The sequence below is a fragment of the Trematomus bernacchii genome, unplaced genomic scaffold, assembly GCF_902827165.1.
Source record: "Trematomus bernacchii unplaced genomic scaffold, fTreBer1.1, whole genome shotgun sequence".
Lineage (NCBI taxonomy): Eukaryota > Metazoa > Chordata > Actinopteri > Perciformes > Nototheniidae > Trematomus > Trematomus bernacchii.
Genome location: NW_022987608.1, coordinates 7,351,196 through 7,361,770, shown reverse-complemented (window position 1 = coordinate 7,361,770; position 10,575 = coordinate 7,351,196). Strand labels below are relative to the sequence as shown.

At 40.8% G+C, this 10,575-nt stretch overlaps 1 protein-coding gene across 1 annotated transcript in view; it reads right to left on the bottom strand.

Annotated features, from left to right (window-relative positions):
* Positions 1–2,097: 2,097 nt before the first annotated feature.
* ttll12 (tubulin tyrosine ligase-like family, member 12) overlaps positions 2,098–10,575 on the bottom strand; it is a 41,906-nt gene continuing 33,428 nt past the window's right edge. Inside the window, exons 11-14 of the mRNA XM_034131567.1 lie at positions 10,302–10,383; positions 9,641–9,709; positions 5,117–5,255; positions 2,098–2,425 (exon numbers count right to left, since the gene is read on the bottom strand). Coding sequence (XP_033987458.1) covers positions 2,274–2,425; positions 5,117–5,255; positions 9,641–9,709; positions 10,302–10,383 — 442 coding nt within the window. The 3' untranslated portion in view covers positions 2,098–2,273. The remainder of the gene's footprint in view (positions 2,426–5,116; positions 5,256–9,640; positions 9,710–10,301; positions 10,384–10,575) is intronic.

Below are 10,575 nucleotides of genomic sequence, written 5' to 3'. Positions count from 1 at the left end.
CTAAACGACCACGTGTTGTTCTATTTCCGTTTGAACGATCTCTTCATCGCAGTTTCATTTCCTTTTTTCATTTTTAAACATCCGTGCTAACTCTTTCATTTCCTATTAAGTTGTAGACCACTAAAATGTGAAGCAACAACGAAGGAAATACTGTAGATAACGGACAGGATGGTGTTTCATTTCCTATTAAGTTGTAGACCACTAAAATGTGAAGCAACAACGAAGGAAATACGTGTAGATAACGAACATGATGGTGTAAATATATAGGGGGAGAAGGGGGTAAATTGAGCCGGTGGGTAAATTGAACCACCCCCTGTAACCAGATAACGCTTTATAGAGAGGCGAAGTCCCTCCCCTTCCGGTGGGACTCATGGGACCTTATTTCGGAAAAAGTTTGTATTGAAGTCAATGGAGAGAGAAAGATTATCTTTCGATCCCGTTTGAATTGTGCCACGAATTACACATATGATGTTTGTCAATCTTAAATAATAATTTCCATGTCAAAAAAGTCACAGTTTGTCGTAAAACTGTTGAAATATAAGACTATGAAAAATATGCAACTAGAAAGACCACAAATCCCAGAATCCCGGTCCCGCATGCTGGCTCTTTCGGAACCGACTAACTCCCCTTATGTGTATGTACAGCTCTCAACATGCCCAGACTTGCAGTGATTTTCACCTCTTTTAATACTTTTCGCCTCATTCTGAGAGAAAGAAGTGAAATGTGCCAACGTGACAGCCGTCTTGGTGTGTGGTGCGAGACGGGAGATGTAGTTCATTGAGCGGTTTCACGCAAAAAAAGTGTTACTTCACACTTTTACGACACATTTTAATTTTTTTGACTTCTAAAATTATCTTTTAAATTGACAAACATCATATGTGTAATTCGTGGCACAATTCAAACGGGATCGAAAGATAATCTTTCTCTCTCCATTGACTTCAATGCATAACTTTTCCGAAATAAGGTCCCATGGAGCTCAACCGGAAGGGGAGGGACTTCGCCTCTCTATAGTTGTAATCAAGTCACCAGAAATTATGCAAGCTCCTCCCATTTCTCTTTGGCTGTGACAGAGAGATGCGTAGTCTGGTAAGTAAACATTTTTACAAAAAAACTTTTTTTGCTTGTCAAAGTACATTTTCTAGATGTCAGCTATATCGGCTGTCATGTCAAACAAAATGTATCCAGGTTTAAAAACATATATTGTATATGCTGATGTGTTGGCAGCGTATTAAACCATGTGAATCATTAAGCTAAAGATAACTCTGAATTGTTAAGCTAGGCAATCCTTTCTAAAAGGGTGGCTATGGGGTAAAGTGAACCATGGGCCTTGGGGTAAGTTGAGTCAGTGGTTCAATGGAGTAGCAGAATGAAAGTAGGCCCAGTTGGTAATACAAGTTCATTGTAGGCTACATTTAAAGTTTAATTTACCCTGTGTTTGATGGGTAAGATGTATGAAATTGTATCACCATTTGTATGATTACTTTTCCTTTTAACATGTTAAAAAAAATCAATCAATTCAATCAAAATGTATATTAAAATATTTGAAAAACTAAACTTGTATTTGGTTTGTTATTTATTGTTTAAAGTAACCTTTAAGATTTTTTGTAGGTATGCCCAGGTTTAAACTGGAAAAAGTGAAGTGGTTCAATTTACCCCCTGACCTGGATCAACTTACCCCTACACTGGGGCAAGTTGAGCCACAAGACCACTTTTTTTTTTAGAAGTAATATTTTCACTGCTCTTGATAACATATTAATTCTTATCATTGCCATTGATAGGAGACATCCTGAATTATAGGTGTGTGCTTTCATTGTTACTATGTGTAATTTCTTTCCCACATAATACAACAATATGTTTTAATTGACCACTTACTGTGTAGCTCTGTATAACCAGATAGGGAGTTGTTTTTTGGACTGGGTTATCATTCTCAAGGTCGCAGGTGTTTCAACGGCTCCATGTTAACCAGACACAGCACACACATCTTTTGTTCAGACCTTGCACACTATTGCCGTGAACATGTGACTCTGTAATGTTTGAATATTTTTCTGTGCAAAAACGTATTAAATATCCAATCTTTATTTCCACAACAATAAAATCCTAGTTTATCCAAAAGTTTTATTTTTTTGTAATTTGTACATTCATTTGTAATCACTGCGTTTGTTACACCCAGCGTTTAGAAAACCTTGTCGGTTCAGATGGTAAATCAGTTTTAGACGGACACAAAACAAAGTGAATGTGGCGCTGTATAAAAAAAAAATACAGCGTACAGTAGATCATGCGATTTGTGTGACCGGGCATTGCTCGGGCTGATCCAGGAACAGAGTCTGGAACATGTGGTTGTAGAAGTCGGGGTGGTAGAGGCAGGCCCTGGCACAGTCGGGGCTGAAGTTAAACTCCAGGATCTGAGGCTGCATGACGCGCTCGCCTGGCCCAGGATAAGAACACACACAGGTTAGAAAACAAATTAGAAAGTCAAAGAACAGAACCACGGTTCCTACACAAAGACAACAGGCAAAGCTACTTGGTATTTCAATAAATAAATTAACAGTATGTTTAGCTATTTGTTTAGATTATAATATATGGTGATAAAATCCATTTTATCCCAGGGAACTACATTTTCACACCAGGGTTTCCGCTAGGATTTTTTCTTGCCGGTCAAGTGTCCGGAAAGAATTTATTTTACCGGACAAATTTGAAACTTACCGGTCATGTTTCAATAATAATAAGAATTGTGTAGCAGAGTTTCCGTTAGCATGTAATTACCGGACTATGACCGGATATGCTGATGTTTAAAACTCAGTTAATGGGAGTCATTTTTATATTGCTTCAGTTTATAATCGTAACAGATCGAAATTTTCATTTTTCAATAAATGATGCGCTTCCACAAACAACAAACAACATAATTATTACATTCAAACAAACTACTTATAGTAAATAAAGTACATTATTCAAAAGTTTACATTAACTTAATAATAACACGGGAGAAACCGGAGCCTCTCTTTTTCCTCTCTCCCTCCCTCCCTCTCTCCTTCTCTTTCTCTCTCTCCTGACAGCCGGGTTGCATTCGAATAGTCCATTTAGCTTAGGAACCTTCCTAACGGAGTGAAATGACCCGGAAGTCCCTCAGTGGCAGCCATGATAAGTGCCGTTCGAATTCTCTAAATTAAAAGGAAAGGAGGTTTCAAACTTCCTTTATAACCTCCTTTAGCTTAGGAACCACTGGACCTCCCTAACCGAAAGGAGAGGAGAAAATGCTGCCCCACAATGCCTTGCGGCCGCAGCATTTGCCGTCACACAACAGTCGGCCGTTCACGGAAACAACCGATTATGAACGAGAAATGATATCATGAAAGTTACGGTGCTTATTAAGCATTTTAAAACGTATGTGGTAAGTTGCCAAAGTGCTTTGTTTTGAACGTTCATCAGTATTATAATCAAAAAGAGAAATATGAACGTTAGTTTTTACTGAAATGATCAAATAAAGTCAACATTTCACAGTCTTTACTGAGCTGTGTGGGGTTTGTTCAACTTTTAAAAGATGTTTGAATGGTGATATACACAGTGATAGATGTTAAGGACTAACCGTTATAATAAATACATTTGTATTGATTTTAAGATCTTTTCATACAATCATACGTATTGGGATCATTTGTATTAATGTGGACCGGAGGGAGAGGGTGACAGTTTCACTTTCCTTTTTTATTTCAATTCCAACTTTGGTCATGAAGAATATGTTTCTCTGTTGTCCCCGTTCATAAAGCATAAAACAACAGCATCAGAGCACGGTGCAGAGTCTCTAGATGAGTTTACAGTAGTCCCTCGTTCTTATTAAACATCCATGTTGTAGTCCGCTGTATAGAAAACTGTAGTTTCCATAGTTTCCCCACAGCAGCAGGCGCACATTTATGACCTCTGCTGGCGCATCATAAACACGTCGGATAGTGAAAGTGCAGTCGGATTCTCTAAAGTGCCGCAGTCTCTTCTCCTAAATCCTTTTGAATTCTCCTATCCACTATCCCTTAACCCCATGACGTTTCACTCCGAGGTCAAGGAATAGACGATAGGGTTAGAACTTAGGAGCTGTTTTTTTGGAGTATTCGAACGCAACCCCGGTCTGTTTCTCATGCAGCTCGCTAAACAGCGGGCGGAGCTTCAGATGATCATGCAGAGCTGCGTGTCTCCATCAGACTCAGCAGCTGATCTGATCTCTGATCTCTCTCTCGCGTCCGGTTATACTTCACTCGCGTTTATGTCCATATCGATCAGATCCAGCTCTCCTGATCGGGAGAGCACCGATCAAACTATTAAGAGTGAATATCGGCCGATAATGAACGGCGGCCGATCGATCGGAGCATCCCTAATTATTACCGGACATTTTGACCGGCAGGTTTTGAATTTACCGGTTTTTAATAAATGTTACCAGCTAAAAACCGGTAATTACCGACTAACGGAAATCCTGTTTCACACATACAGTTTACCCATCAATGTTTGACAGTTAAGGGAGACGATAGGGAGCGGTGCATACAAGGCGGTTTAGTGACCATATTCAAGACTTTAAAAGTGCTTTAAGTGTTCAATTGCACTCTGAACTAATTGGTTGTGTTGTACTCTAAATTAGATCTGTGGCAAAACACAAGTTTATGATACTTTCACGCGTTGTTCAGCAGGATAAACTAACCAATAGATGAAGGGTGAATACAATTGCCAGAAGCAAACAGCTATAAACAAACTACTACAACCGGCGTTTTTATGACACGTAAAGCTTCCGACGTTCACCAGAGGGCAGTTTCCTGATGTGTTTTGTATCTTAGAACACAATGTGAGAATTGCTGTAAGCTTCTATTAACCACAGACCTTATTTTGGGACTTTAAGCTAATACAAAAACAAACCGACATTGACTTCAAGACAAGGGAGCATTTAGGACTCATTGCTGCACCATTGTTTCACAGGTCAGTTGGGGGATACTATGCACCAGGCCCACCAATTGGGAATGTGAACCCTGACCCCAAAAGCCTCTAATCAGTTGAAATGAAACACAGGACCCTTATTTGCTGATGAGGCTCATTGTCTAACATTTTTAGCTGCTTCTTCACCATGCTGATTGCAATCGCTCACCTTTTTCCCCCGTACTCCACTTCAGCATGAGGTCTACGGCATAGATGGCCCGGGATGGCGGGTAGGAACAAATACCGTACGGAGGCGGTCGAGACGAGGCTGCCTCGAAGAACTCCCTGAACGCTTTAAACACCTCAGCCTGGGAGCGGTGGGAAAAGAAAGAAAGGGAAGTTTTATTGTGTTAAAATGTAATCAAATATTGTTAGAGTGATTGTTGTGTACGTTTCCAGTGTGCGTTGTAATGGAACCTTGTATCATGCTGGGGGAGCATTCAAAGTTCACCATGTGTTCTTCTTTTTAAGCTTTTTCTAACACAATGTTTGACAGGAAGCAGTAAACATGTCTTAACCTACATGAGACGTAAATTATGTTAGAGTTATTTGTTATTGTAAGGTTGGTGTTCTTCTCCTTTTAAGGAATGTTTTTTTTTGTATGATGTGATTGATGATGTGATATGATGTGATTGATGATGTGTAACGACCCCTGCTTTGGGGTCTCCTGTGGTGTGTGTATGGCCCTTTAATGTTCCTCCTCTGCTTGTGTCCGCCTGATTGAGGACACCCGAAGGCTGGCGGAGGATTAAGAGGCCTGAACCAGAGTCTCGATCTCTCTCCCCGCAGAGGACCTGATCACGGAGCAGCCACGTCGCTTAGTCTTTTTTGCTTTGCCTTTGTGTTAGTTTTTTGGTTTTACGTTAAGTTTTTATTAATAAATATATTCTTCATACATATTCTTGTCCTTCCCACGCTTTTTGTTATGGCCAAGAGCCAGGCCATGACAGATGTGATATGACATATGAATGATAAGTGCGACACGTCGGCGCCTGCACTCACAGTGTCGTGGACTGTACGCAATGCTCTGAGTTACTTTGCTCCGGTTACTTATGTTGTGGCAGATATTTAAGTAAGCTTGCTTGCTGCAAATTCCTTATACAGCGTATTTCTCGCTTATTCATTAGGGTAACACAGGTCAGAGAGGCCCCATTGTCTCTTTGCTAATTATCAGCAGATGTACCCACGCTAAGTAAATTACCAAGGTCAGCGGAAGACCAAAGAGATCTTTATTAGATTATAATACAGTTGGAGAGAAAAAACATTGAGGTTCGTGTGTTAGTTCATGTAAGGAAAATTGTGTATGCTGTCATGTGCAAACGTATAGTCTTTGCTAATTGGATAATTCATATCCTGCAAGACTCCTAAAGACGTCATGAGATCATTTCCACTGCTGGAACATATTAACATATCAACCAGTGGTGGCCGGCACATAGGGGCGCCGCCCCCCCTCTTCCCACATGTTTGATTGTCATTAAAAATAAATAAAAAAATATATTTAGAAAACATTTTTTTTTTTTTTTTAATGAACAAGGTAAATATTATATAGTTGGTATCAGTAAAATGTATAATCTACAATAAAATCTCGTTTAAAATTGTGTTACGATGTCTAAAGTTACTGATAAGTCACATGTTTCCTGCCTGGCCGCAGCGTGTATCATTACCCTCTCTCGTCTGGGCGCTAAGAAAGGAGCCCTCAGCCAGTGCAGCAGCAGCCAACACATTGCTGACTGTTGCTATCTGTAAACTATGCCGCCGAAACATAATTTCAGCCAATTAGCGTCGTCAGATCTGATGGTCATAGGGCGCTGATTTCAGCGCCCAATGCAGTCTGTGAGTTGTTTGGACTCGTATCCAAGGTGACGCTACAGTAGTTAGTTGATGAGGATGGCTGCGTCTGCAGGTGGGGACTCCGGGTGCTACTGGATCGCCGTAGCTGTAGATTAACATTTACATGCTTATTGTAATTGTAAGTGCAATGCCTGTAGCACCATGGAGCATATGTGTGGGCTGGACCTGTATTTTACAGGAAAGGAGTGAGCAGAGGGTCGAGTTGTCGATTCTTGTTCAGTTTTCTGTGACTATCTTCCTCACCCTCTCAGACTTTGAGTTACGCGCACTACTAAAGAGACGCGCTACCATGGAAACCAAACAATGGTGTAGCTGTAGTAAAGTCCGAGTGGAAACAGTCGTGAGTAAATCTGATTTTGTCAGAAATATAACCCCGGGAGGCAACCGGGAGAGGGCAATGAAATCGGGAGTCTCCCGCGAAAATCGGGAGGGTTGGCAAGTGTAACACACACACACACACACACACACACACACACACACACACACACACACACACACACACACACACACACACACACACACACACACACACACACACACACACACACACACACACACACACACACACACACACACACACACACACACACACACACACACACACACACACACACACACACACACTATTTAGTCTCCTGATTTTAAATGGGAATTAAATCATTTGAGTGTTCCCAAAGCCCCGGTGTTCTGCAGTTTGTGTGGGCCTACTGTACTGTTGCACAGTTTATACTGTAGAAACTATGTCCAGGACAAGGTATTTGGAAGTTTTGGAAGATTCATAGCTAACCACATTGAAGATTATGGATTATCTCATATTTTTAAGCCTCAATTTGTCCTCCCCCCCCCCCCTCTAACATCACCAGAAGTCATAATTTAAGGGGTCATTTCTCAACATTTTCTTCCGGGGGAGCATCCCCCAGGACCCCGCTAGTATGGTTTGGTCACCATTTCCATAGCCCCACCAAAAATATTTTCCACCAGCCGCCACTGATATCAACTATCTCTGCCACGTATGTTTCAAGTGTATGTTCGTGTGTGTTTTACGTGTATAAAGCACACGAGATCTTTCTAGTCTGTGGGGCATTTCCACGATTGGCTGCTGTGGCATTTTATTATTGTTGTTGCGCAACTGAATAACAATTAATCTCAACCATATATGTGTTTGTGTTTTATTGATCTCTCTCTCTGTGTTAACATTTAAAGTTGGTGAGCCATAAATTGCACTAACAATATTCTATTAATTTTCATGTTCACACAGTCTGTGACTTTTGCCGGCCGTTTTTCACAGACTCATCCCTCCACGACACAGCACCAAGCGCCTCAGACAGTCCTTTGTGCCTGTAGCCATCAGGCTGCACAACAAGGGGTCAAAAATAATGTAAAAAAAATATATAAAAATCACTGGACATAAATATACACTGTTTCCAAAACCCATGTTAATATATTAGTAGTAGACCAAATATGTAGATAGATATGTCACTATATGTTCAGATGTCCATTTTCACTTGTCACTAACTCATTTCGTACTTCATAATTTATATGACCAAATATGTATATATGCTGACAGTTATTTTACTCTTATTTTTACTCATCTCCTATTTCATAGTCTTTTATTATTATTATTTAAAAAAATGTCTTGATTTTATTTTTTGATTTTATTAATCTGTGTGAATCTTTGCTGTCCTGTTTTTCACGCTTACCCTGTTGCTGCTTGTACAACTGAATTTCCCCACGGGGATTAATAAAGGTCCATCTTATCTTAACAGTGTCTGTTATTGACACAGCAGGAAGTTGTGACTTGTTTGTGACACGAGAAGTATGCAAACTACCTTTTAAATCCGTCTAGTATGCAAATAGGATGCAAACAATTGTACTTAGGACCTACAGAAAAGAGATAGTGTTGGATATTTCATTACCATCATCTCACTAACTCTATTGAAAGCATTACGTTTCTGGTTGCCTCCACAGAAGTGTTACGTGTCATTGGGTGTTTCTCAATCGCGAGTAAAGCTGCTCCAGAGCCACTATTTCAAGCATACTACGTCATCGAGTACCGCCGAAGTACTGTTCCAATCTCCAGCATACTTGGAAATCTACCGAGTCCGGCGTACTCCGTTTGGAGAAATATCGAGGCTGCACATGAGTAGACTCCGCGGTCTTAAAATCCCCACAATGCTTTGCGCACGGACCAATTTCCCCAAATCTGTGGCGGAAGATGTAAGGCGGGGCCTCTCATATGACGCACACCTGCACACTTGCTAGCGTGTTCCACACTTCGTTTTCCGAATGCCAGGAAGTATTCTTGACTCGCTTCTGAAGCAAGATGCTCGGCAGACATGTGCTACCAAGCAAGCGTACTCGCGATTGAGAAACACCCAGTATGTCTGTTTGTGTGTGTTCCTCCCCCTCTCCCCTGATTGTCTCCCTTCAGGTGCAGCCTCTCCCACGGGTGATCCCAATTCCCTAATCAAGGCCTGCATAAAAGGCATGCGGAGGGCTGCAGTCTCCCTCTTCCCCCTCCACACGGCCCTGCTTTTGCATGCCCAAGTTTCTGCTGTTTCTTTGTCGAATAATAATACAATCTTTGGTTTATTCACTCTAACTCTGCGTTTTGCTCTTCTTTTTGTTGCAGCTTTCGAGCCAGTCGTAACAGAAGTTTAAAGAGAGACATAACATTTGGTTACTATTCTGGTTGAGGCTTAGGACACGCTGGATGATAATCAGAGGGATTTACATTGGTATTGCTGTATTACTATTCGTAATGAGGTGAGTTCCTTCATTCAAGAACATCCTGGAAGTGCCCCCCGTTAAAGGGTTCAAAGGGTTCAAAGTGTTCACTTACTTCCACCTCCTTCCATGGATACAGCGGGTATTGGTTGTCAAACATGGGGATGAACTCATCGTAGTGCACCTAGAAACAGAGAGATGGTTATTGGTCTTACAGACATAACAAATGTAACAAATTCATGAAAACTGATTCAAGCTTTTTTAGTTTTCATTTCATATTCATTCAACAGAGTACAATAGACCTCTGTTGTGTAACTCCCTCTCTCGGATCACTGATCACCCACAGTCTGGTCACATGGCACCTTGAGACTGATCCTCTTCCTGAGTGCTGAGATCTACTGTCTCTTGATATGTAAGGTTTACGGAATATTATTATTTTAATGTTATATAACATCACAGCATTCAATTCTCTGATAATCATAATTTCCATAACATTAGTCACAAGGTGCCCCTACGTCATATAATCAGCCTGGTTGAGCCCTCTCTTCAGTTTGAGTTGTTGCACTCGGCTGTGGAGACATTGCTTTCTGTGTGCTTCTTTTGCAGAAGATGATTAAAGACTCAGAAGGACAACCCTTTGACTAGTTAATTTCAAGAATTACCGCCACACAGTTCTGACACGAAAAAGCTTCAGCAAGCCTATGTGACCACAGACTAATTCTACAAATAAATAGTGCAAGGATGAATAACCAGGAAAGGCAACTTTTTTAATGAACCTGCTTAAGCTGCACCCCCTCAGCATAGTTCATGACGGTGAAGTGTTTTTGGTAATCATCAAAAGTGTCCAAGGAGAAAGGTCTGGATGGGAGAGAGAAATATCAGATTCATGTATGAGAAAAAGTTCACTCTGCATGTTAGGACCAACACGTAAGAATAAGGTAAAGTCAAGTGTAACCTCTTGAATTTCTTGACACTTGTATTGTTTAAAGACACAAAAGCGGCAGGAGTCAAAAGACAGCATGTTGGTCAGTCTAGCACTTGAGTTCAAAT